Raw genomic sequence first — 27,250 nt, forward strand, 5'->3', positions numbered from 1 at the left:
TGGCATTCGGCTCTCCTGGGCGTCTCACCAAGCTCGGCACACAGGTGGGAGGGTGAAACTCTGGCATCTCAGGAGCTCTGAGCAGTATCTCTGAAAAACACCAGAGACAAACCCTTATGAAAGCACCTGCTTTCTACATTTCTCTTGCCATGTTTTGGCAGTCAGCAGGATCCTCACCAGAGCCCTCAGCAGCAGCCAGGCAGCCCCAGGACTAGGCCAGGGTTTGCCATGGCGTGGGTGCCCACAAGCCCCCTGCAGCTTGTTTCACCCATGTGTGTCTGTGTGTCTGCTTGTAAAGCTGAGGGATCTGTAAAGGACAAGCTTCATTTTTTGTGTAGAATAATATTACAAGCAAAGTAATTTTTTTTTTTTTTTTTTTTTTTTTTTTAGGCAAAGGGACAGCTCTTGCTGGAGGTAAAAAGAAATATTCCTCACACATTTTATACTGAAAATACCAAGCAAATGTATTCTATTTCCTCTTTAGGCTGAAGACAAAGCCATACCTCCTCCCCTGAGCTGGGGAGCTGCAAGATCACCGGGTTGACATCATTCTCCTTGGTGATAAAACATGCTGCATGCTGAACTTGGCACTCAGCATGCTCAGGTTGAGCTAAGAGCTAATGTAATGAACTCTGGGGAAGGACTTAACATCAAATACCACTCTGGAATATTAAATACAGACAGGACCAATTTCTCACTTGAATAATTACACACTGGCTAAATTCCTTCTTTTGTTTCAAAGACAGGAATCACCTTTCTCGCTTCCTCTTGAAAATTGTATGCATCGGTGCACTATTTCACTACCTGTGTAATAAGAAGATTTCTGTTAATTACCATGGGCTGAACTGAGTTTCAGCTCTAGCAATTACTCTTGCCACTCGATGGGGGGAGCAAGCAAACCAAGAAAAGGCAGATTCTAATTTCAACAAGTGTTCCCAGCTGCTTGTGCTTGCTAACATAACCTCAAAGGCAGAGGTGCCTGGGAACACTCCTGAACTGCACTTTGCACGTGGGAGTACAGTACCAAAGACCTTGCACACATATTCCCCCTGCCCTGGCAGCACTGCAGTGCTTATAAGCTATTTCACTTAACTGTGTTTGTATTCTCCTTCTGCCTGTGGATATCAATGTAAAGCTTTCAGCCATTATAAGATATTTCTCCAGGCTCACTTTGAGTCAGAAAGAAAAAGATTTTCTTGTGGTAAAAGCTGTAGTAAGCAGCAAGAGTCAGTTTGAAAGGCAGGGCTTAGTCCCAGCATTACAGCTGTGTGTTTGAGGCAGATGTTCAGCCAGTGGAAGTTAAAGCAGACTCCTAGCAAATGAGCTAAGAAGAAAAATGGGAGCAGAGAAGAGAAGGAAAAAAGTGGGAACATGTGAAGACCAGAAGACTGTTTCCTGGCCTAACACTTACTGTTAAACCACAGGTAGGGCTTGAAGGTCCAAGACTTCAAAGCTATTTAGAAGCCTCAAAGCTACTTTGCTTAGTGGCTCTGGGTTCCCTGGCCTTTGCTAACTCAGCTGCCTTGCTTGCTAAGGCTGCTGAACTGCTGCTGCTTCACAAGGTTTGCAGAGCTGAGTCCACTGAGGTTTGCATGGGAAGTGTGGGAGGAGAATCTTAAAGATGTTAAACAAGGGGAAGAAAGGAAAACATGAGACACTTTGCCCAAGTAACATTCAAAGCAGGCACTGAGAGAAAGCATTCAGTGGAGTTAAGCCACAGCCCTTTTCCCACCTAGCCAAAGCTTCAGCAAAAAACACCTAGACATCCCCTTTGTTCTGAACCAGCAGCACAGGCTGTACAGGGACATGGCAGCAATCTGAAAGCTTGTTTTCTGCATCTAAACATCATGTCAGGACAAACTGCACTCCATCCTGTGATCATTTAACAGCACCCCTGGGACCCTGTACCTTGGAGGCATGATGTCACACATCAGCAGAGAGATTATTTGTTTTGAAGCTTGTGAATAGCTCTGAGACTTCATTTCAAAGCACTCCTTGCAGAGTAATGACACAAACCCTTCTGGTGTCACTGAAGGGCACAACTGACTACTGTTTTTGCCTGTGCTGTTTCTCAGCACCCAGCAAGTGATTATTAGATATCTATTATCCTTTCTTCTCTTTTATGCAGGAATGGCGTTGCCATTGCTTATTCCTTCATGTCCAATACACATTTTCTTAAATGTTTTATCAATTATTTATCTACTGAGACAAGCAGGAACACCCACACAAAAGGCACTGCAACAAAAACCAAGGCATTCATTCAATTTCAGGTGATTTTTAATTTATATATAGCCATTGGTAGACTGCAGTATGAAAACCATCTTCAGACCTGTGGTAAGGTAGCTGTGCATACCACCTGTCTGGTTTCTCCTTTTGTCAGAATAAACAATTATTACTCTGAATTTTACACAAGGGAAAAAGATAATAATCTAGGACAATTTGCTGAGAAGCCAACAGGTTTTTTTTACCCGGTCATAATAGTTTAGATTCACTTGGAAGCACCTACAGTGATACCCAGGTTTAGAAGCAGGATTACCTGATAGAAAATATGCAGCATGGAAAACAGGGCCATTCATTCTGTCATTTAATGCTGAATTGTTGAACCTTATTAAGTTTTAAAACAGAAAGCTTTATAGTAAAGCCCTGGAGGTGCATAAAGGACCTCTCCCTCATGATGCCTACATTGGAATTTACTCTTGTATTAGCATTAAAGCAAGAACAAATGAAAAGTGCAGACATTGCATAAGAATGCCAGCCTAACTAAAATTTGGAACACTTCAATCACACTCAGTTTATTTCAATGTTCTCCCTTCCATGGTAAAGGACGGTCAGTAAAGCCATTTCTGTCCCCAGGAAGTTCCATTACTAAGTGACCATTCAAAAAGCTGGAAAGGGTTCAGAGCACAGGGCATATGATGTTGCTGTGTAATCTTGGAGAATAAAGGAAGGGGATTTGGAATGGCTGAAGCACTGGATCTTTGGGATCCAAAGAATCTGCATCCTGGAGCAGTGGATATCAGGTTAGAGCTATTACTGCTCCACAGTGAGGCCCTTCATGCTGCATGGGCTGCAGCCTGGAATCACCCCCATGGAATGGGCACAGGCTCACAGTGCACAGAAGGCTTCAGAGGTGTGGCTTGGAGAGAGAAGCTCAGTGGAAGCAAAGTACAGATCAGGCATCATGGTTCCAGATTTTAATTATAATCTGTCCTTGGCAAATTTAGATGGACAGGAGAGTGAGCAAAGCTGCAGTGGCTGAAAATCAGTGTTTTATGTTAAGTTAAATGATTGTACACCAATATGGACATAAATCTGCCTTATAGAGAGGGTTAATTAGCACAGTTCTACAGTCCAAGTAACAGAAATGGATGCAGTGTGAATTTCAGGGAATTAATCACATTGATCACATCTTTTCAATGATGATGCATCAGGCATTTTTATAGCAGATGAAATTAACTGCTTTTTACCATATATTAATATAACCCAGAATATGAACTATGCTTATGAAGAAATATTTTTTCTGGGCAGTTCTGTTTAATATCTTTATTGAGGATCTGTATGAGGGGATCAAATGCACCCTCAATCAGTTTGCAGACGACACCAAGTTGGATGGGGGTGCTGCTCTGTGGCAGGGTAGGAGGGCTCTGCAGAGGGATCTGGACAGGCTGGATCCATGGAATGATGCCAGCGGTATAAAGTTCAATAAGGCCAAGGGCCGGGTGCTGCCCCTGGGTCCCAACAACCCCACACAGCGTTACCGGCTGGGGCACAGGGGCTGGAAAGTGCCCGCAGAAAAGGGCCCGGGGTGCGGGTCAGCAGCAGCTGAACGTGAGCCAGCCTGTGCCAAGAACAGCAATGGCACCGGGCCAGTGTCAGGAACAGCGTGGCCAGCAGGGCCAGGGCAGTGGCCACCCCCTGTACTCAGCACTGGCGAGGCCACAGCGCGAGTGCTGTGTCCAGTCTGGGCCCCTCAGGACAAGAAGGACATTGAGGAACATGTCCAGAGAAGGGCAGTGGAGCTGGGGAAGGGCTTGGAGCACAAGTCTTGTGAAAAGCAGCTGAGGGAGCCAGGAGGTTCAGGGGAGACCTTCTCTCTACCTGAAAGGACACTGTAGCCAGGTGGGAATCAGTCTCTCCTCCAAAAAAACAAGTGATAGGACAAGAGGAAATGGCCTCAAGTTGCACCAGGGGAAATTTAGATTGGATATTAGGAAAATTTTTTTCATTTCAATGGTTGTCAAGCATTGGAACAGACTGCCCAGGGCAGTGGTGGAGTCACCATCCCTGAGGGGATTTAAAACATATGTAGATGTGGCACCTGAGGACATGGTTTAGTGGTGGATTTGGCAGTGCTGGAGGAATGGTTGGGCTCCATAATCTTAAAGGTATTTTCCAGCTTAAATGATTCCAAGATTTTTACCTGCAGACAAGTCACTGGGCCCACATGCTGGTACCCACCCTTTCTCTCCCATCCTCATTGCAGCAGACAAGTGGAGGACATACTGATGATGTGATGCAGTTTTCCTCTACTGGAGCCTGCAAGGAACAGAAGACATTAATACCAGGTAGCAAATTACAGCTGGTACAATAGATGCAGCATAGGGAAATACAATGTAATATTGCCAGGAAAACTGCCAGCCAACTCTCCCTCTCCTTGCAGGATACTTGTTTTATTGAGCCTTCAATGAAAATATATCTGCTGCTTCAGCATTGATTGTAGAACCTCTGGAATACTGACCAGAAAAACTTCTGTTCTACTACTGTCAGTGAGACAGTGACACAGTCTAGGCACCCCTCACGGGATCTGAGCCCCCTGGCTTAGGCAATATGCACATAACAATGAACTGAAGGGAATTCCCTGCCCCAACAGCATATAACTGAATTCTGAGGAGATAAAGAGACCACACAAGCAGGGTAAGGGCACAAAGGCAGGACACAAACAGGAACAAATGGTGGTAGCCCATCAGTCTCACTGGTTTGGAGAGCAAGGAGAAACACAGAAGCAGGTAACACCTGGAGAGGTCAGTTCTTCCTTTCTTACCTTAAGGCTGACACTGCTGCAGTCCATGAACTGCTCCATCATCCACCTCTCCCCAGCATCTGCTTCTTCAGGAATGATTCAAAATGTCTCTAAAGTCCATTGCCTCTGCAGTAATGACAGTCAGCAACTCTTTCAGTGCCTCTGGATGCCTTTCTGTCGACTGGGAAGGCTGACAGGACACTCCTCGAGTCCTTCAGTGGAACACAGCCTGACACGGCGTGTAGCTGTGAAGAGACTTGTCCAAGGGCACACGAGGGTCTGATGGGCTTGCCAAGGGCAGGCCACAAACACAGGGGCTTGCCAGCTACATAACACCTTTCATCACCCTCATGCCAGTTCAACCCCCTCAACTTTTCCCTTCCCCAGACAAAAAGTATCTTAGTTAAGAATTTCCTGTGTTTGTTAGTCTACAAACTACAAAGTGCACATACTTTTCAAATGAAATGTGTAGGACATGACACTTCTTAAAATATACATTTTATTATTTTCTGGTAGTTGCTATGAAGGTTTCATTCAAATTGTGAAGGTACACAGCCTTTACAAACTTCTTGAGTTAAAGGTTTTTGTTGGTGGCTTTATGTTCTTTTCCTTTTATGGCAGAGGAAAATACATTGGCTATAAAATGTTGAAATTCATTAGATGCTTAGTATCACCTCTTCATATATGCTGTGGAATGCTTTGTAGAAATACTATATAAAATAAGGCAGACTTTAACAGGGAATTCAGTCATAAAATGTCATGGGAGAAAAGAAAGAGTTCCAACACATTATTATTTTTCAGCCAAGAGAAGATCAGGTGGTCCTCACTGGTTTGTGGGAGAACTACTGCAGTTCTGGTGCTCAGACAGTATACAGTTCTTGTTTATTCTACTATTCTCAAGTGAGACCTTTTTAATAAAACTTACTTTAATTAACATAAATCAGACAATATTTAAACATACACATCTATCCTTACAGTGCAATAAAAATGTATCATTGTATAGTATTTTGTATTTGCATTATGAAAATAAAAGGTCTGTACATCAATTAAATGTATATTAATGAGTATGAATCATGTAAATTTATAATGCATCTAAAGTTGGCTTTGGCTTTTAAGTATTTATAAATTCATAGAAAATATTGAACATCTAACAAAATAAATAAAACATAACATTTTAATCATAGATGCTAACTATCAACCTCAAAAATTCTTGTGTTATTTTTTACATTTGCTACTAAATTTCTTAAGGAGAACTCACTTTCAGTAGTGCTCAGAAGTGAATGATTGCACCTTCTGTGATGTGAAAAAATACAGTACATCTATTTTCCATAGATCAAAAATTCTTTCATAGACAGTTTCATTCATTTTAAATGTCTGATTGTTCTACATAACTGTCTTAAGTGCTTATAAAAAGCATGTAGCTTTCTCATAAAAGCTGTGAGTCTCTATTAATAGATAAACTTCTAGTGAATGTCCTTTTTATGAGGATTCTCTCCAAGGTCTTCCAGCTTCACGTGCTGGTATGAAGATATCGCAGAAGTATGATCATAATAAACCCTCTTCAGTACAAGTACTGCAGAAATCCAGTGTAATTCCACTTGGTGGGCTTATTTCATCCGAGTCCACACATGGTACTTTGTGGAAGTCAACTGCTGACCTCATGTTCTCTTGAATGTGAAAGTTCCCCAAGTGCATGGGCTAGCTTTACTGTAATACTGAAGAGGCCAAAACAAATCTGAATTCACACAGATAGAAGTGAGCTTGAATAAATATGCATCTGGCTAGTGAATGACACACCATGGTCTAACTGCTATTCTGGTGGTGGCCGAAGGACTCGCAGGTTCCTTCCATCCAGTCCTTTCCAGTATTTAATGTTATTATTCAGATGCTCCATCAGATTTGGCAGATCTGCAAATGCTAGGGAAGAAAGGGCAGAGTGTATTGAGTTTGCAGAACTGAAACGGTTAAAACTTAACCGTTAAACTGCTTAAGTATCACTTGAAACGGCAACTGGGTTAAGCAGAAAAGCTTGAATCTGTCATACCAATGCTCAAAATAGTTGGGGCTGTACAACTCTCAGCACTCGTGTAGCACTCGGGCCACTGAGAACTGTTCTGTAAATTTACATAATACTGGTGTTGCAACTCCCAGCAAAGGGACACAGTTTTCCAGGAGGGGCATAGCTAATTATGGTTGTAATTATCCTGCCCCATCAAACCTCAGTCACATGTCATGATGTGGCATTCAGGAGAGTCACATTTCTGACCACTTTTACCACGGAGGCAGCACTTGGAAGGAAACAGCTGCTCCCCCAAGCAGTTTCCAGACTGTAGAAATTTGCCTTGAAGAACAACCAGTATTAACATGGACAAAATGACCGTGCTCAAAGAGCTATCAAAGAGAATGTGTTCTGTTCTCCATTTACAGAGAAGCAAGTTTAAAAAGTTAAAGATTGCCTGAATCTAGTATGTTAAAGACAAGCCATGAGAATTGCTTGTACCAATACTTATAAGCAATAATGAAGTTATTAATATTACTTGAACTGCAGGAATCATCCCTTTTCTCACCCTTTATTTAGGAGCCTTAAAAAAGAAATTTTGTATCACAGCAGTTTCAAATGTTCACAAAATGTTCACATCGGGAAATGGCAGAGTTTTGCTTACCATCCCAGGCATCAAACATATCAATAATGAAGTAATCAATGAATGATAATTGGGATTTGGGGATGCTGCAAGTATTTCTGTCAAAAACTGGCATCACAACAGGTAAACCTTGCCTCCTTTCTTCATCAGTCTGCAAAAAACATTAGTAATTATTCATCTAAGACATTCTGTTAATGGGCTTCTTTCAGCAGCAGATTGTTTGACACTGACTAGAGCATGCATATGCTAAATCAAAGGAGGAACCTGAACAAATCTGAAGCAGCAGCAACTTAATCTTAAGCACCTAGTTGTTCAGTTCCAGCAAAACAGAAGATAAATAGTTCCTTCCAGTGTTTCCCACAAAGGGATGTATTTACCTTCTGTATCTGCACACAAGCTGACCCTAAGTAATTTCACATGTTACCAAGTTATGACTGCTTTGGACCTAAGAGCTGCTCAACCATTTTCAGTCTCTGATGGAAGCTGTAATCTGTCCCACTCAGACATGGCAAAGTACCTTTTTTATTCCCTTGCCCCTTGCTTGGGGTGCCAAGTTCCAACTGCAGTGTTTGGTCTATCATCTGTAATAACAACTGCCCTCTCCTTTCCCACATCTTCCTAAAACCTTTCCTCAGCACAGGGTGCTAAGGTCTTACAGCACATCTTGGAGTGAGTGCTGCTCACATCCAAACACTAGAACCTGATAATCCTATTCCCAGCATGTGGGTACAGAAGGCATCCTTGCCATGTCTCATGTTATGGGAGTGCATTTGCAGACAAGGTTCAAAAAGCCCAGTTCCAAACTGAACAACTTGAAAGCTTAAATTTTTCAGAAACTGCACAATAGAAGTTGCCAACTTTCATCTCTCTGAAAGTACCTAGTAGTGTGTCAGCATGAGTAATAGCCACCATTTAAAATAAAAAAAGTTATTTTTTTTTTCACATTACATAATGCAGCCTGAGCTGTTCTGTGACACTGGCACCCTTCTCCTCCCTTTTAAAGAGATGCTCACCTGCAGTTTCAGCAGGCTGTTTTAACTGCCTTACCTGTGCAAAGTACTCCTCAGAGATGCGTCCAGCCCATTCTATACACTGTTCTCTGGGTCTGCATGGATTGGAAATGTCAGCACACTTTATCAACATGCGTTTGATAAGGATACGGTTTTCAGGAGACCTAAGAACGGTCTTGATTGATTCTCCATCACCATTATTCTGTAACATTTAAGAATTAACAACAATCAATTAGCAAGGTCTGCATGCACTAACTCAAAAGCTGTTGTGCTTTGGGAATGCTTTCAGCACATCCTACAGGGATCAGTCCTGCTGCTGGCTACCAGATTTGATGTCTAACTGAATTTATAGGTGGGTGATGAAAGTTAGTCACAGCTCTGAGCTAGCACTGAACTCCAGTTTCTGGATTCAGTCACTGTCTTTGTGACAGATCTCTTGGGCATCTTCGGGCAAGTCATCTAATCCCTCTATTCCTTATCTGCATTCTCAAAAGTGTGGAGAGGATCAGCTCATCACTACACACACAGTGATGAGGACCGTGTAGGCAGAAAAATGTGACTCTCTGCTGAAACCCAAGGATTAATGGACTTGCACATTAAGAGTGGAATAGTTGGTTTGAAAAGAGGGACAGACCCAAGATGCAGGACTCACCCTTGGCACACAAACCCATCAGTGTATCAATCATTCTGACAGCATTGCTGCTATTCAGAAAGTCAGATCCCACAGTGCCTCCCAGGCATGTTCCTCATTCCCTTCCCTTGTTGCTGGACTCTTTAAGGATGGATAGGTACAGGAGTTTACAACTCTGTGTACTCAGAATAAAACCTCTTTGAAGCAAGAAAAATACAAGATTTCTCTGGCACCTAACAGGGTCTTGCTCTACAGTCAGAGCAGCAAAGAAGTAGCAAACAATAATGATAATAATAATGTGCTACCAGTTCCTGCACTGTCTTGTACAAAGAGGGAGACACAAAGCAGCAGAAACATTCTGACCTTTTATTAGGTCAGAATAACCATGACATTTTTCAGAAGAAAATTTTTGTGGGGAAAAAAGTTCTTCCTAAAGGAAGAAACTGACAGTAGTAAAAAATTATTTGATTGTATAGAAATGGCTCCGAAATACCAGCTCCACAGTTCTCACCAAGATGAGATGCCCAAACCAATTGTTTTCCCTTATTTTTAGGTATGTGGAAGGGAAAACAGAAGAACCAAAGTGAGATGTATACACCTCCAAATGCATGGAAAAATTATATATGAGAAAGCCAACATAAAGTGATGGAAGGTCCAGAAACACAAGTATGGAAATTAGGTATGGAAAATTAGAGATTGTTCAGTTATGGATAGTAGAGAATATCCTAGTAGGTAAACCATCAGGAATCAGGAAAGGATGTTCACCTCTGAGATCTGTTCAAACCAAATGCACAGCTCTACTTGCTGGATGCAGATGTCTTGGGAACAAAATGTGTTACTCTGCTTAGTGCCAGCATCCTGCTCAGAGTGCAGAGGTGTCTCTGCATGGCAGATGTTGGCTTCCTGTCATAGCTTAGGTGACATCATGAGGGGAAATGGGAGGATAAAGGATGCTGGAGCTGGAAAGGATTTTTTTCAGTTTATGAAACAAAAGCAGAAAGAAAACAAACAGAGCAGCTTCTTAGCATGGCTCTTTGAACAAATTTGTATAATAATAATAAATTAAAAAAAAGAAGTGGAGCTGTCCTATTTGGAACAGGCGGTTGGCAGCTCAGCCTGCAAACACTACACTGAGTCACCACCATGGCTGGAAAGCAGGCCAGAAAACACACTGCTGCTGCAGCCAGAGGGACAACAGACTTGAAAGAGGGGCTGACACTGTTGTTCTGCTCAGCACAGTAAATAATTTGCTTTACCCACTCACACATTACAGGCCTTTTAATAGGAGCTTGCCAAACTGAAACTCCCAGCTGAAAGAAGGGAAACATTTTGCTTCTTGTTTTCAATAGAAATGACATATTCTTTGCCTTTCTTCCCATCCTTGGGCACACTTTGCTGTAAATTACAAATGCCTTGTGCAGCAGGTAATTTCCCTGCAGTCTCTGGGGTTTAAGGGTAGAACTAAACTTTTGTTTCATTTTTCTATATCCCTGTTTGTGTTTTTACTCTCTGATTGTACAGGTCCAAGCCTTGTTCTTTAGCAGCACCAGCTGTTCAGCTCTCTGTGATAGGCAAGAAGAGGAGTTTAGCTCTTAGGATGGATTCTGCTGGTCAAACACTTCTGCATCCCTGGGGCAGGGAGGAGGGGCTCTGCAGACCAAGCCAGGCCATTGCAGAGCCCTTCAGCAGGACCAGGAGCACTACAGAGTTACACACTCCACAGGGCCAGTGCAGTGCACTACACTCAGCAGTAACAGCTCCCTTGTTCTCCTGCACCAGTGCTGCTATGCTCATCCAGAGAGGCTGTCCAGCTGGGAATTTAACATCTCTTCTTCTAATTTATTCAGTACAACCAGTGTCCTACTGGGGCTTTGGCTTCACATTCACAGAGTTCCCATTAGCATCACTGGCTGCCAAGAACAAAGCTAATTCTAGCCTACACTCCTGTGGACAAAGGTACAATTCTCCAATTAAGCTCCAGCCTGCTTCTCATGGGTGAAGGAGCAAGACCTGTTTCTCTCCCACTCTCACATAATAAAAAAAAACTGCCTTCCCCCATTACATGCAACAGTCAGAAATGTGGCTTTCTAAAAAACACGGTAAAAAAATACAGCAAACTATTACGGCTCCTACATGACGTTGCCACCAATGCAAACTTTATCATAACCATTTCTGCAAGTATTCTCTTTGCAAAAATCATTCCAACAAAATTATACACTTCTCTTACTGGCAACAAAACTGCTGGTTGAAGCTGTTATTGAAACTGGTGTGGTTTTTCAGAAAGAGTTCTTAACGGGCAATTTCTTTGTGTCCATGGGGTTCCAGATGGCTATTGATTATGTCTATATGATACATAATGTCACCATCATCTATTTTAAAGATTAAAAAGAAAGCAGACAGAAACCCCACAAATGCTGCCAGGCAGCACTGGAGGCTGAGGGCCCTTAATCCCAGAGGATGCACCACATGGCAGCCCACAGACCTGCCCTTATGCTGCACCCCCAGCGCGTCCCCTCAGAAGGGATGTAATTCAGCCTCTGCTTTGAAGCAAACCTTGTTTCCTTTGAAGAAATGGCCAACAACAATGCCCAGTCTTGCCACTCTGTCAATGGGAGTGACTGGGTTAATCAAAATGGCATTTTTACATGAAAACATACAGCCCAGGGCCCTGGTTCCAACTATAGCATCATAGCACTGTGATATTAATAGGATCCAAATAAGTCCCACTCACCCTCAAAATGAGTGACAACCACGTTAAGCAGAAGGGGATTCAAACCCATAGGTGAAATATACATCTCCAGCCTCTCTTTCTCCACATTTCTGATAAACTTTCTCAGAACACCATGTGAGAATTTCCTACTGCCAAGGGTTCCCAGTCCCTGCCTAGGCATTTTAAGGAGGACTTTCAGTGTTGCTTACCCCATTTTCTTCTAGGGCTGCCAAAGGTTTATTAATGCTGTTGACAAACTTGTTGACGTGCTCAAAGTGCTTTGTCATTTCTGTTGCTAAGACCATGTCAATAATGACTTGGCGAAGGGTTCGATACTCATTCCTGTTTAAAGAAGGAAACAATTAAGAATGCTGGCTGGGTCACAAAGGGCTGGTTGCTAAAACAAGTCTAACAAAAATGCAACAGACCATTCCTGTTTGAGAGAGGTGCTAGGGGAATAAAGAACAGTACTAAAGGCTTGGGCAGCTGCATCTCTGTTAGATGGAGTACCTTTGGTGTGTAGAGATATATGTGCTCCAGGCATGACTGGATCTCTAGCAGAAACAGTACCAGAGCTGGGCAGAAGCAGAGGCACCAGCTGCTTAGGAGGCTGCCAGGACATGCCACACCCCCATATTCCCAGGGCTTCTAGCACAGACACTCAGCAGTGGATCACTCTCCAGTCAAGTTTTCAGCAATATTTTCCTGCTGTATCTTGAGAGAACCAAGGCAATGGTCACATCCTTGCCCTAAATGTTTCTTTGAGGCTGCAAGAGCAACAGGTCCTTCATTATCCTTCACACTGCAACAAGGTATTTTTAACTGATGCTCTGAGGCTCTTTCTCTCCTTGTTCTCTACCCACCCAGCCATAGCTTGTTCTCTACATTCAGTGACACAAAATAACTCTTCCAGGCTTGCTCACATTAAGATTTACACTAAATTCCTTAGATAAGGTCTGCCTTTTTATGGACAGGAGAAATTGGCAGTGTGGAATTACTCAGAAGTCTTTGCAGGAGAGACAGAAGCATTCTACTCTTTTAGAAGCAAGTTTCACAAAGGACATGAACAGTTATCCACCAGGCACTGCCCTCCTCTAGGATGCTTGTTTGCTTTATGTTACACAGAAGGAAGTGAGAGATGTTAGTGGGCAGACAAGGAGCCTGGGGGTTAAGCTTACCTCTCCATGTTTTTAAATATATTGCATTTGCCATCCCGGGTGGTGAGCTGGAAAGCCAGGGCAGCATGATGGCTCTCCAGCACGGCCGTGTCGTTGTAGAGAATCGCGAGCTCGCTGCCAGCATTGCACAGGAAAGAATTTGTTCTTCCTGGGTGATCCACATCGTGGACTGTGGCAGCAATGAGCGCAGCAACCTCATCAATCGGATCCAGAGTTTGCTGAAAATAGAAGGGTGCTTAGTTTTCCTGGCAGACTCATTAGAAACCCTATTCTGTCCATAAGATTAAGCCAAGTTGCTGAGGAATAAAAGCCAAAACTCTGGAGATCAGTAAGGGTCAGATGTTCTACACAGAGCAATGGAAAATTCATTACAGGCTTCACTGAACATTGCGTGACTTTTTTGGCCATTTTGTACCTCTCAAATTTTGCCTTAACCACACCTTTGTCACAGCACATCAAATTAAACAAATGTAAAGTAATAAATTAGTCTGTGTTTTCCAGCAACCTTAAACCACCTGCACTTGGAGTTAATGTACTTGGCTTGGAAAAAAGACCAATACTGCTAAAAATTATTCTATTATCACCAGACCCCTTAATTTCCTTTGTCAATTTAATGTGTCCTAATCATGTTCCACTTACATGCTAACTAGATTTAAAATTTGAAAGGCATGTTATCCATACATCCAGTTCTTTAATAACAGTGTCCTGTCCTGAGGCTACAGCTAATGCATATTCTGTGGAGAATATTTGATGTTTTGCATCCATGGATAAATTGCCTGACACATGTTCTGTACTTTCTGTATCACATTCTGATTCTGGTAACAAGCAGCATTCCATGCTTTATGGGCATTCCATTATGTCTATTTTTATCTACCCTGTCATGAAATACAAAACTATTTGACTCTTAAGATTTTCCACTTAAGCGTTAATTTATTAATAGTATAAAGGAGAAGAACTAAGCCTCTCAGAAATATTTTGCATACATTTGAAAGCTAGCCTTTGTGCTGTGTTTATACTGGCATTTGTGAAGGATCACAGATACAAAAAATTAAATAAAAAATTTTAATAAAATGAAAGAGACACAAGAGCAGAAATATTCCCATTTAAATCTGGGAGCAGGACAGATAATTTTTATTCCAATTTGCTTTAATTTGAGATTCAAATTCTCTATGGGCCCTCTACTACAATTCAGAATAGCTACACTTGGTAGGTGAAAAGAGAAACCCTACCCTTCTTTACACTTCCTGAAATTATGCAGTGACTTGACTTTGCAGGAACAGGGAAATTATTCTTTGAGGACTGTCAAGAGAGTCTCGTGGAGAACAAGAGAAGGCAAATAATTCTTTCTGCTCTAGAAAAGTTCATATCTATCCAGTTCATAGTTAGCATTATCTGAAATACTGTCTGCTGTGTGTTAGCTTCTTCCTTCTTTCTTTCAGCACTGCTCATGGGATTCTGTTTTTGTAGTATGAAGTTAGGAGAGAGGGATTTGAGAACAGGCTCTCCTCAGAGGGACACAATGCACAGCGTTCAGTCTGGCTGAGAAAGATCTGTGCAGATGGGAAATGGCCAGAAACATTAGAGTACCTGGCCTGGAGGACCACAGCACTCTACCTGACACTTACTTCACAGGGATTTACAGCACTTTTACACCCAACATCAAATCAAGGATTTTAACTTTGTTATCTTAACTCCCATGGCACAGAAGTGGAAACGATTCTGACAATATGGCTTTAATTTAGGAGCCAGAACATTTTCCTAGTCAAGTTGAACTGAGTTCAAATTACAAAAAAAAAAAAATATTCTCAGCATGAATTTCAGTGGCAGAATTGGGCTTTCTGTCTTTAGATTAAGTTGAACTCTAGGCAACACAAAAGCATCTGGGCTACAACTTTGGAAAGATAAAGATATAATTCTGAACTTTGATTCTGCTCCTTCTGCTGCTGCAACATTTTTTTCTCTTCCTATGCCTACAGAGGAATGGAAATAACATTCTGGAAAAGGAGAAGACAGTCATGCTTCTGTGGCACTGAAATGGATCCAGATCTTCTGTTTTTTCATGGATATTCTTGGGACAACCACCTAACCTCTGGCAAATCAGGGGCTGAAAAAATCCAGTGACATTCTATCCCCACCTGGCATATAGTATTTGTAAATCAACCTCTGGACAGCACACTAATGAGCTGCAGCTCCAAGTTAAATGAATTACTACAGTTTAATGAGCTGTCAGAAGCTTGTTTACAGTCACAAATTTCTCAGCCAGGTGCCCATCACTGGTGCTATCCTTAGGCAGGCCAGTTCAGAATTCCTACCCAAGACCATGACTCAGAAGTATGTCCCACCACTCTACTGCACACACACACCATGTGCTGCTTTATTCCCCTTCTCCAGTCAGGGCATGTGAGAGCAAAAGTTGCTCTCATATATTCTGATTGGCAGTGGCTCTAATACCCCAGGGGGTTTTATGATACTGACCAGTAATTTTTTTCAATACTCTCCTCCAATGCAGTCTCTATAAGCCTCAGGGCATCTTCTCCAGTGGGTGATATAGCCTACATTATGGCCTATATTGTCTTGGGAGTCTTTTGCAAAATGACCATCATAAGGCATGAGGGATGGTAATTTATCACATTAAATCTGTATTTGGCATGTACCATCACAAAAGTAATTATGTCATTTCGATCTGAGAAGGTTAAACTATATGAAGAAGTTTTACTTGAAAATAAGGTTTTCTTATTCTCCCATCAAGAATTGTTAAATTCTGTAATATTAGCATCCATCCTTCTACATATAAGAGAGAACCTAGAATTCATGTAAAGCAGCCCAGTTCTTTGACCTCAGAGTTACCAAACTGGTTGGCACTGGTTTTTTTTTTTTTTCAAAAGCCAAACATTTGGCTTTTGAATCTGTTTCTGAGAGATCTTTCTTTGATTGCACCAACAGTGTTTCTCATAAATGTGGACTCACCTTTACTCTTTCTTTAGACAAGAAGTAAGCAGTAGCATGTAATACATCTGCTGAATGGGTAGAATTATGGTAGGAGTTGGAGGAATGGTAGTTAGCCTCAATAACTTGTAACCATGACCTCAGGGTGGATTCTGAACAGTTTAGGAATTCACAGATTCCAAAGCGAGCAAATATTTTGAGACCCAGATAAACCAAAGGCCTGTGGAGAAAAATAAACAGAAAGTTTTAAAATGAATGCAGCTGAAAGAATATTATATAGAATAAACTGTATGAATCCACACAGCATTTTTAGCTAATGACATATGAAATGATGTATTAGGACTTATTACAGAATTACTGTGTCATATACTAGAATTGTAACATACAGAAAGTCAAATCCCCCTTAATGCCCCCCAGTGTCAGACAAAGGTGTCTCCAGGTTTCTCTGTCAGGGAACTGTAATGCACTAAAATTTAATTAATTATCCTGGCTTTATTACCGTATGTCTGCTTGGACTTAAGGCAATACTTGTAATATATTCATATTTGTGAGTCACTGAAAATCACTTTACTTCTCTTAACAAATTAACTGCCATTATTTAAACACAGTAAGAAGCAATCATAATTATACTATCTTTAATAAGAGTACAGGCAACAAGGTACCTCCTTTGTCCCTCTGTGGTCTCTCCAGATCAGTAAGAACAGAGAAACCTACCTGATGATCTTATGCATGTTGGCTGGGATAATTAATTAAGTTACTGCAATGTACCCATTAAATGTTGTAAATCACACAGACTGACTGTATCTTCACATTTTTGTTTTTAATTACTTATCTGTATTACTTCATTATAAATCAAAATACAGCAAAAGAAAACCCAAAGCAAATGGATGTAAATATCTTCATTTAAAATAAAATAATTTTAAAGAAGAATAAAACCCTGGGGAGTTTTGCACCTTTTTGGCTCATAAAACCACAGTATAAAAATGAAGTGCAAATTTTTTAACTAAGTGCCTGATATCTTTCTTAGACTTTGATATGAATAATTTTCAAAGCTTTTACTGATCTGGGATTTTGACAAAGGGTTGAAGATAGTCAATTCACTGCAGGATCTGGCCTCCAAATTAGTGTCTCACAAAAGCTTTTACCTAAGACAAAGCATGATATATATGAAACTAGATCCAAAAGGGGAACTTTTGATAAGCATCAGAAAGTAAAACCAAGGATTTTAACAGAAAGAACAATTTACAGTCTTAGGGTGAGACTTTTCCACTAATGCAGTACAGTCCATCAAAGCTGCTGATCTGCTTTTGGAAAAAAATTCTGTGATGGAAATTTGCATGCCCTGCTTTTTATCAGTAAATGTTCTTCAGTTAAGCTTATACATAAAATGTAACCTGCCAAGATTTTAGAATAAACACCTTCCTCTAATCCCAGAGAAATGTAATGGGAATTCTGCTGAAAAGCTGTATTGGAACTGTTCAGGAATAAAACCTACCCAATCAAATGGAAAGAAAATAAAACTTGATCTGTATCAACTGGTCAAATCAAGACCAGCATGTTGACTCTGTGTGCAGTTTGTCATAATAAGAATTTGAATCCCCACAAGAAAATAATTTGATTTGTATAACTTTTCTATTAGTGAATAAAGGAAGGTTTTAAAACTTATACTGTATTGTCATTATACCATACCAAAGATATATAATCTTCACATATATCCACTGGGAATTTGCAGGAAATAGTGCATGATGAAACAGAAGATATTTAAGATGCATATACAACTAGAAATGACAATGAGAAAATTTCAAACATCTGACATTGAAAATAAAATTCATTCAGTTTTAAAATCACAGGTAGAGAGCTTAAGGATCTGATTACAGCATGACATTTAAGTCACTTTTCAGCAACTTCAGTTTATGAGCTCTTGCATTTACTGACCTTTTATGGGTGGCAGCCTCAAGTTCAAAGATATCAAAATCCCACTGTTCCTCATTTTCCATGGCCTGTGTTATCCGTGGGGGTATGTCATTGAGGGAGATTGGAGAGCTCAGACTGCCAGCAACCTGATGAGTTTCTTTTGAGGAATACAGTTATTACTATAGGTATATATTAACAGTATATTAAGTAGTATATTTAATAGTGAGAAACAATTTTACTGAATGACCATGCTTTCCCTTCTGTAGTAAGCTCAGTAATGCTGAAGAAAAATGCTTATAGATAAAAAAAAACAAAAACAAAGAAAATGCTCATAAAAAGGACATCTAATGACATTTCCCTGTTTCTTAAATTTCTGAACATGTTTTAGTATCTCGGTAGCCAAATTAAAACTTACGTTTTGCTGACAATATGTACTCGTTCCCTGATAATCTTCGTAAACCATCCTGTTAAATAAAAGTTGCAAGTTAAATGGAGGATATTGCACAATAGGTCTAGGAGATGATAACACCAAGTAGTAGCACAACAGCTTCAGAAAAGCCTGACTGCAGCCTGTCACTGCCATCAAAGCTCTCCCTTATTTGTTTGTGCTTTCCAGATTAGCCTGGTTTACATATGGCTCGTAACAGATGAGGAACTGCAGGCTAGGGGATACAACATCGACTCAGGCAAAAACTCAAGTTTCTCACGTGCAGATGGAGGTCTAGAATTGCAGCCTGACATCTGTCTTTGGCCAACATGCACACCAGTTGTAGGTCTGTGCCCCAAAGCAGACACGGTGTGTCCACACACTTCCCACCAACAAGCAAAGGTGGGCGGTGGGAGTGGATGGAGACATTCCCCTGCTCTCCTGCCCTGGTACTGGCAGATCCAGTCACCTCAGCAGCATAAGAATCTCATGACTGCAGAGGAACAAATTACTCTGAGGCTTCCTTTCTATCACACAGAAAGTATGCTTGTTTATTCTTCAGTTCAGTGCCTCCTAGGCTTAATTCTGGCATGATGCCTAGATGTGAACACTGAGATGATGGATTAAAACTAACAGAATTATGTATTTAGTATTTACTTTTCATTTTATAATTTTAAATGCTGTGGCCCAAATCCCTCTTGCTCTTTTGAGGTTACAGCTGTTAGCTCATGTTTAGCCCATGATGTAAAAAACCACAGTGTTTAAAAAAAATATTTATGAATGCACCTTACTAAAAATGTTATTCACACCAAGTATAGCAGAAGTAAATGTGGATGCCATATCTGAACATGGAATATCTGCTCTTAAAAGAACTGCTATATCTAATTTTCATTTTCACATTTGTAAGTAAATTAATCTGGAGTTTGTGATTTAAAAGGAAAGGGAGTACAACAGTGGCTATTCAATGGAACTGCTATGACACAAATATTTAGGTCACCAGATGCTGCCTATCATTTAGAATCAAAGATTAGTTTTAAGAGTTGAAATAGCAGGTGTAATTGTATCTGGTAAATCTATCTTTGAACTCCAAATGCCCTTCCTACTAAAGAGTTCAAATCCAGTAACATATTACTTGTTTCCTTCTCAGACATAACTTCTGAACACACTTAGAACAATATAATTCTGTTTTCAGCAGACCCTTTGATGGAAAAATGTTTCTCTCCAATAACTTTAAAACTTGTACCATGCCATATGCTCTGAAATTAATTTTCTCAGCTTTACTTATTGCTCCACAAAAAAGCCCTGGGTTTATTTTTAATAAAGATTTTTATATTTTGCAATATTGTTATATTCATGTGCGTGGACCAAATACAATGAGAATACAAATGCATGTAAGAATCAACAATCCACAAAAAGGAGAAAACAATAGAGTTTATAGACTCTTATGTATTCATAAGAGATAAAATATGTATGAATATGAATATGTACTCATAAGCAGGAGAAAAGATTCACTTCAAGACTAATGATTATATGTATCAATATTCATCTTATATTTTTATAGTTAATATAACAATAAATTTTGTCTACTCAGTTAGTAAACACAACCCAATATGAATCATTCAGGCCTTCTCCTGGAATTCTTGAAGTCTCCCACATGTTTCTCCTGACCAGATATTTGCTGTGGTATTTTTAAAGGTAAAAATACACCTAAACTATTTGAAGAGTCTGATAGGTACTGCAAAGGCATCATGATAGTTCCAACATGAAATTATAATAGCCCAGATCCCTGAAAAGCTCACATTTTGTGAGCCTTTTTGCATCCAACACACTGTAATTTTTTTCCTGATGTAGCTTTTCATATGCAAGCTACAGACTAATGAGAAGACATATCCTTAGGGCACAGGTAACATTCATCTAAACTCATCTTGTTACCATCAGGAGGGTCAGACTCCAGGCTCTGAAGGTTTGGGTTCAGTTCTTGTTTCACTATGTGCCCTTTGTTCACCTTTGGGTATTATGCTACAGGTGTACAAATATAATCCAAGAAACAGCAAGAAAAGTATGTATTTTGCATTCTTTTGAAAACACACTCATTTGATAGACTAAAAAGCCCACCCCCAACCATGTAATTATAATCCTCATTAATAAATACAAGTATCAGGTTCTCTTTCTTTCTTCCTCTCCCATCTATACCTTACTCAAACAAATCACATTTTTTTAAAAAATGTTTACTTTCCATTTTTAGTTAAACTAATGTTTTAAAGGGGCTAGTCAATTTTCTTCCTATTTTTCTATATATATTATAGAAGATATAATATAGAGCTATATTATTCAGGTAGGGAGAAAAAGTCCTCAAAAGGCCTGTGCAGTTTTTCCTGAAAGTTTGGCATTGTAGAGGCAGAGCACATGACAGAGGATAAAGTAACTGGGAAAATCAGGCAGTGAACATTAATCAAGAGCTCTTTGTGGCAGTAAGTACTTACTGTCATTAACCCTCCCACAAGGTCACTTGTATGTGGATCCTCATCTTTTGTCCCCAGTTGTGGAGAGTACAATTCAGTGGTTCTTAAAATCTCCAAAGCCCGGTCTAAAGCTTCTGCAACTGGCATGGGACTGCTCTCTTGTGCAGCATTGATGATATTTATTACCTAAGGCAGCATCAGACATATTGTCAACTTAGAAGTGATTTTAAAAAAACAGAGACACTCATTAGTTACCATAGAAAAACTCAGGAAAATAACAAGATCTAAAACTTTTATCTGCATGGGGGAAAGTCAAAATGAAAGGGATGTTACTGAAATGCTGATGTTTGCTGCTGACTCTGGGAATAAGATTGTGGCCTTAGAGACAGCAATCTTATTAATGACTTTCCCCTCCAAGGCACAGCCTCAAAATATCTGTGAATGGATTTAATTTAACTTTTTCCCACTTGCCTCTCGCAATTTGTTAAAGAGCTGATTTTTGACAAATCCTTGAGTGATTTCAGAAAGCAGTTGACAATGCAGAAGTAAGAAAGAGGAACTCCAAACCCTCCTCCTTAAAAAGGATAACGTGATGGCTGACCCCATGGGTCAACAAGCAGGTCTGGGAGATCTTTGTTCAGAGTATCTGTATTTTTGAAGCTACAGCAGTGGGTAGGTGGAACAGGGGAAGGAGATACACCAGAGGCTGGTGCTCTCCTGGAGCCTCACGCCCCAGTGCTGCAGCCCAGCCCAGCTGTGACATTACCTTGGTGATGGGAGCCTCGATAGTCATGGAATGGACCCTGGCCATGGAGGAGCGGCGCCGCTGGGAGCTGCCTGTGTGCAGAACAGAGCAGAATTTGTACCCTGATTGCAGAGATAAGGCCTGATGGGAGGATCAGCCAGGAACTCCTGAGGCCTTCTCTGCACTGCTTACCCTGCTGTGCCTTTCAGAGGCAATCTACTGCAGAATGCACAAGTGCAAAGAGATGCTGGCTGAACCACTCATGTCCCTGATTAGAGATAAGTGGCTGTAACAGCCTGGCAAAATCACGGCTTTGCTTTGTTATTTTAACTAATTAAAATATTCAGTTAAAGACTCAGTTAAAAGACTATAGAGATGTTTGTGTACTGGCAAACTGGCAGGCACAGGTAGGTAACCACTGAATTTAGATTATTGCAGGATCTATCTACTCTTGCTGCCTGATGCAGTATGACAAGTCATAATGAGTCAGCTTCCTGAGGTAAATCACTGAAGCTCTTTTGAAGTGGGTACCTGTGCCAAATAAAAACAGCAGAGGTTCTGGCCTATTATTCATTGGAAATTTAAAAACAAATATTTTATATTGGTTAGCAATTCTGATCCTGCAGAGAAAAGGTCAAGATGAGATTTTTCTGGATATTGTGCTACCTATAAAATGCAGACACATCTCTGTTACTCATTGTGCTGAGCAGTTCTTAAGAAGAAGAGTCAATGCTATTTTTGTGATACTGGAACATGAAAGTATTCTCACTGCCATAGACATGCTTCACTAGTGTATGCTGCCTAGATTGTGATGAGGTATGATTTAACAAAAGCATGTAAGTGTCAGCAACAGTTTTGAGTATGTTACTCATCTATCAAGTTTGGGGTGATCTAACAGAGCAAAATACAACACAGAGAAAGAAAACAAAATTAAGAAATAAATACCTTCATATCTTTATCAAGGGAAGAGGTAAGAAATGTAATAATTTGTGTATTGGGTTTGCATGACAACTCCAACTCAGCCAGACCCAACACGATGAGTTGTTTCACATACCATCACTCCCACGTGATGTTGTGGATCTGACATCCAGAGATCCTTTCCTCATGTCTTTGTGTCTGCAAGTCTGAGTATCTGTGAAGAAAATGATATTGCATAATGACAACAGAGTTTTGCCTAAGATGTATGTTAAAGGAACTGAAGCTCAGAAAAGCCTGGCAGCAGCTGAGTGGCATTGACCTCAATGCTTCAGCAGATGAGAGCTGATCAAAGTGCCTTTTAAAGCTTTTGCCTTGTTACAGTGTCCTGAACCCAGTCAGGTTCTCAGGCAGAACATGCCTACATCTCTGTGCAGAAGGAAACCATGTGGAGAGAAAAGCTCCTCTCTTGCCACTGTGGCACAATTGCAGTTGTAAACATAACTTGTGCAGCACACCTGAGTTCACTCAAGTAACCACTGCCACCAGAAACTGGTGGGGCAAAGCAGAGCACATGCCAGCAAATGGGGCAACATATCCCTGGTTTCCTATGGACTCCCACGTTCAGCCTGTGTTGAGACTACAGTTAACAAGTACCTGCAGCATGGATGCCAAGGATGTCCTAACTGAAGTGCTGATATGTGAGATGAGGGTGAATGATAGTGTTGGTCATCCTCATTTCCACCCACATGCAAATTCCTCACAATGCAGCACAAAGCAGTGCAGACACAGGTGCCATGTGCTATGGAGCAGCCACAGCAACACATGACATGACAGCATCCTTCTCATTTCTAATTCTGTCACAGGAATCCACCACCTACAACTGAACTGTGGCACTAAATCCAGCAATACCATGATACCAACTTGGGGCCCTGTGACAGCGTTTTCAAAGGTGGGTTGCTTTATGTCACCTCTAAAATAAGTGAGGCAGGTAGAGAGGGGGCTTGCATTTGCTTTCCTGCCTTTTGAGTTGGATTTCCAGCTTATCACTAGGTAAATAGAAATGTTTTGTGAAACTGTGTTTTCAGTCAAAGTACTAACAATGGCCTTTATTCTCTCCCCAGGTATGTTCTCCACTTCTTGGGACAGAAGAGACGTGTCGTACCTGTCTGAGATTCAGCCTGAATACATTCACATGTCTTCTCCACCTACAATTCAGTAGAAGAAATCCAGTTAGTCAGAACTTTGCCATTATTTTGTTATACTTAGGGCTCAAACTAAAGTGAGCATAGCACTGTTTTCACTTACCTTATTGTTGTCATTGCACAGTCTACTAATTGACACATAGTGTCTAATCTTTCTGCAGGCAAAAAACAGTGTGTTAATTCCCATCCAAACCTCAGCTCTAACTCAGTGCTGATACTTGGCTGCTCCAAAGGCTCAGTTTGGGGACCAAGTGGAAGCTGCATAAAAATCTAGATCTGCTTGAATCTTGCCCATGATCAAAGCACACAGTGACCTCATCCCATGACAACCCTTGGGAACAGCCATGAAAGAAGGAGCACAGAAAATTGAGTGTGGAAGGACACAGTACAGGTGCTCAGTGAAACAGGATGTAGGTCACCAACATGAAGCACAGAAGGACAGGAGGGTGCACTTGCACTTCAGGGAGAATTAGAAGAGTCAGTCACAAGTGAGCACATCTGCATCTTTAGATCCTTTTCAGGGAGAATTAGGAGAATTTCACTTTCCCTGCACACAGCATATGAAGTTGATTTTGCCCCAAGGAATTAAGCACAGAGGTCAGAGGCACCCTTCCTTGCATAAGCTTCCATTATAATCAGTAGCAGGATAATCCAATATTTGCTGAAGGCAACTGAACTCTAAACTGAGTCTTCATTCAGACACAAATTATGACTTTAGCTTTCACACTTACCCTCCCTGTCCAATGACAGGTAGTATCTTCACATTTTGTTGTATGCTATCTCCATTTTTCTTTTTCGCATAGTACATTCCTTGCCATTCCTGAAAAAATAATTCATGTGGAAGGAAGTTCAGATAAAACATAAAGAGAAGCTGTAGCTTCATACTTTTCTTTCACTGAAAGCTATCTCACAATACAAAACCAGGCAGGACTGGTTAAACTGTGCTCAAACCCTCAACTTTCTCCCCTGTAAGTAACCTGTAGGTCACTGTGTTGCTGCCAATGCATGGACAACTCCCAGAGAAGCAGCCTGGGAATACTCTGATGGCAACAGCTGGACTTCAGGAGCTGTGGGAATTAGCTACATTCTCTTCCCCATCCTACCTCGGTAGTACTGCAGGTCATTTTGGGGAGAGCTGGCAAAGAGCCCTGTGAGAGCAGGAGCTCAGAGCAGCCTCTGCCTGGGGCAGTCTCCCCCCAGGGCTGCAGGTGTGGGACCCCCAAGGACCCAGGACAGGAAGGTCACTGCAAAGCTGTGACACCGCCCTGATCACCCTCCCTGCTGGATACACCATCTCTCCTGCACGGCTGGGATGTCTTATCACTGGTTAACATTAAATGTATCTGTGATTTAAAGGGCTTTGGTATCCCAGCATGTTTACTTTCCATCCTGTCAGTTTCCTATCAAATGCAGCAGAGATTTATTCTGTTTCTTTTAAAGCAGAAGAGAGCCCAGTAGAATAGCTTCTGGATTCTGCCTCCCCTCTAGAAGCACTCTGGCTTTAGGATTGCCTTTGTGTTTCCATCTCTAGAATAGCTCTTGGTGGTGTTTTTTTAACAGATGCATATTTTGAGCTGGGCATTTACTAAATACGAAGTGATTAATGAATAATTGAATCCATCTTGCATGTTCACTTAACACAAATTGCTTGGGCCAATTGCTGTATTTCAGTTGAGTTCAACAAACTGTAGATCAGATCTTATTTATGTGAAAATACCCTCATGAGGCACACAATATGTATTTATTTATGTGAGACTGACAGATTCCACAGTCAAGCAGGCCAGAACACAGGTACAGAGAATTGTTTTACATTTATGTTGATGGAGACAGCAAATAAAGACTCCAGCCCACAGAGAACTGCAGGGTGACAGGCTGTATAGAAAAAAATATGAAAGGCTTTTTTGAGGATCTGTCAGAGAAGAAAACTGCATAACAAACTGTGTAGTGAGCATAATGTCTTCTGTGAGCTGCTTGAGGAATACAGATGAAGATAAAGCAAGCACCACAAAAGTCAATGCTCTCATAATTAAAAGTATGCACATCAATAGTTTCCTGACAACCAGGATGAGGTAGAGATGAGTAATTGATCTCTAACCCAGGTAATAAACCCAGGATGTGCACAAAAGGGTGAAGTCATAAACTACAGATTGGATAATTCCCTCATTGAAAGCAAATCCTTTTCAGGGCAGGTTATTCACTAATGTGTTCTTCTTAGTCAACAGATTGATTTTTCAACTTGTGAATTTCTAAAACCTGTGAATCTGTGGCAGGAAACGTGTGTGGGAAAAGGTCAGTGCAATTCTGAGAAACAGGAGGCCCAAGCCAAACTCCTGCTGGTAGGTGAAGTTCTCCCAAGGATGTCACTTAAACGTATTTTAAGAACACCATATGCTCTCTCCCAGAGCCTCTGTCAGCAGTCCAACAGAGAAGAGCTATTCCCAAGACGTGCTGTCAGTCAAGCCCATGGTTATGTCTGCACCGGAGCCACACAAGCACCATGACCAGTTCCTGCTGTGGGGAGTGCTGGGATCACAAAAAAGCAAACACCACACACAGCAAACCCCACAGTCTCACTCCTTACAGAGTGAAGCAATGCTGAGGTTTCAAACCCCATGAAGAAGGCCAAGGCACACATCTATCCACTGAGCGCTCTCACAGGCACAGTAAGGAACCCCCCCAGTTCAGCCTTCCTTTTAGGCTGGGGCTTCCTGCACTAGACAGCAAAATTCAGCAAATGTCTCGCAGAAAGCAGAACAAACCAAAATAAACACAAGGCGTCATGAGCACAATCTCACAGAACTGAAGGCTGAGCTAGGAAGGTGCTGCCTTTCACAGATCTTAATCAGAGTGTGATTGCTCTCCCACCCCCTCTGGAAAGACCTTGCAAACAGTTCCCAAAGAGAGAGGAATTGCGTGTCTCGTCAGCTTTATCCTTAGCTGTTCATCTCACTTCAGAAAAAGCAAAACTAAGAGCAAACAGCAGAGATCAGAGGCATCAAGAATTCTAGTCAGAATTGCACATTTCATCTTAATGGATGCAATTTGAATCATGAAACAGAAGAATGAAGAAAAGCACAACTCTTTTAACTCCTCAAGTATGGACAGATGAACATTTTAATAACTTTGGCTTCTGGCAAATTACAGCCAACTGTAGTAGCAAAAAATTAACTTCCAGAGATATGTTTTTCGCTAAGAGAAACAACATCCTGGCCCAAGAATCCCTATGTACCTTGGAATTTCCAATTTTTGAGTGTAACACCTACGAATTTGTTTGAATATACTGAACTTGCTCACAACACTATGCCTGTCAGCATAAGAGGTGAAATGCTGCAAGAGTCCATCTTCCTAAATTCCATTTAAAGACAAGATAAATTTCATGCAGCTTAGATTTTTCAAAATATCAGAAAAACTTGCTTTCTATTATTTTTATTACAATGTTAGTGTA

The 27,250-nt window shown here is 41.0% G+C and overlaps 1 protein-coding gene across 9 annotated transcripts in view; it reads right to left on the reverse strand.

Annotated features, from left to right (window-relative positions):
* Positions 1 to 5,502: 5,502 nt before the first annotated feature.
* PDE8A (phosphodiesterase 8A) overlaps positions 5,503 to 27,250 on the reverse strand; it is a 115,080-nt gene continuing 93,332 nt past the window's right edge. For all 9 annotated transcript variants that reach the window (XM_086849897.1, XM_086849904.1, XM_086849898.1 and 6 more), the window contains 14 exons: positions 24,537 to 24,625; positions 23,909 to 23,960; positions 23,766 to 23,808; positions 22,740 to 22,817; positions 21,707 to 21,777; positions 20,962 to 21,126; positions 18,467 to 18,515; positions 18,073 to 18,208; positions 16,159 to 16,357; positions 13,192 to 13,409; positions 12,223 to 12,355; positions 8,710 to 8,874; positions 7,684 to 7,813; positions 5,503 to 6,937 (listed from right to left, as the gene is read on the reverse strand). In XM_086849897.1, coding sequence (XP_086706023.1) covers positions 6,831 to 6,937; positions 7,684 to 7,813; positions 8,710 to 8,874; positions 12,223 to 12,355; positions 13,192 to 13,409; positions 16,159 to 16,357; positions 18,073 to 18,208; positions 18,467 to 18,515; positions 20,962 to 21,126; positions 21,707 to 21,777; positions 22,740 to 22,817; positions 23,766 to 23,808; positions 23,909 to 23,960; positions 24,537 to 24,625 — 1,635 coding nt within the window. In that variant the 3' untranslated portion in view covers positions 5,503 to 6,830. The remainder of the gene's footprint in view (positions 6,938 to 7,683; positions 7,814 to 8,709; positions 8,875 to 12,222; positions 12,356 to 13,191; positions 13,410 to 16,158; positions 16,358 to 18,072; positions 18,209 to 18,466; positions 18,516 to 20,961; positions 21,127 to 21,706; positions 21,778 to 22,739; positions 22,818 to 23,765; positions 23,809 to 23,908; positions 23,961 to 24,536; positions 24,626 to 27,250) is intronic.

Source organism: Cyanistes caeruleus, chromosome 13, assembly GCF_971803275.1.
Source record: "Cyanistes caeruleus chromosome 13, bCyaCae1.hap1.1, whole genome shotgun sequence".
Lineage (NCBI taxonomy): Eukaryota > Metazoa > Chordata > Aves > Passeriformes > Paridae > Cyanistes > Cyanistes caeruleus.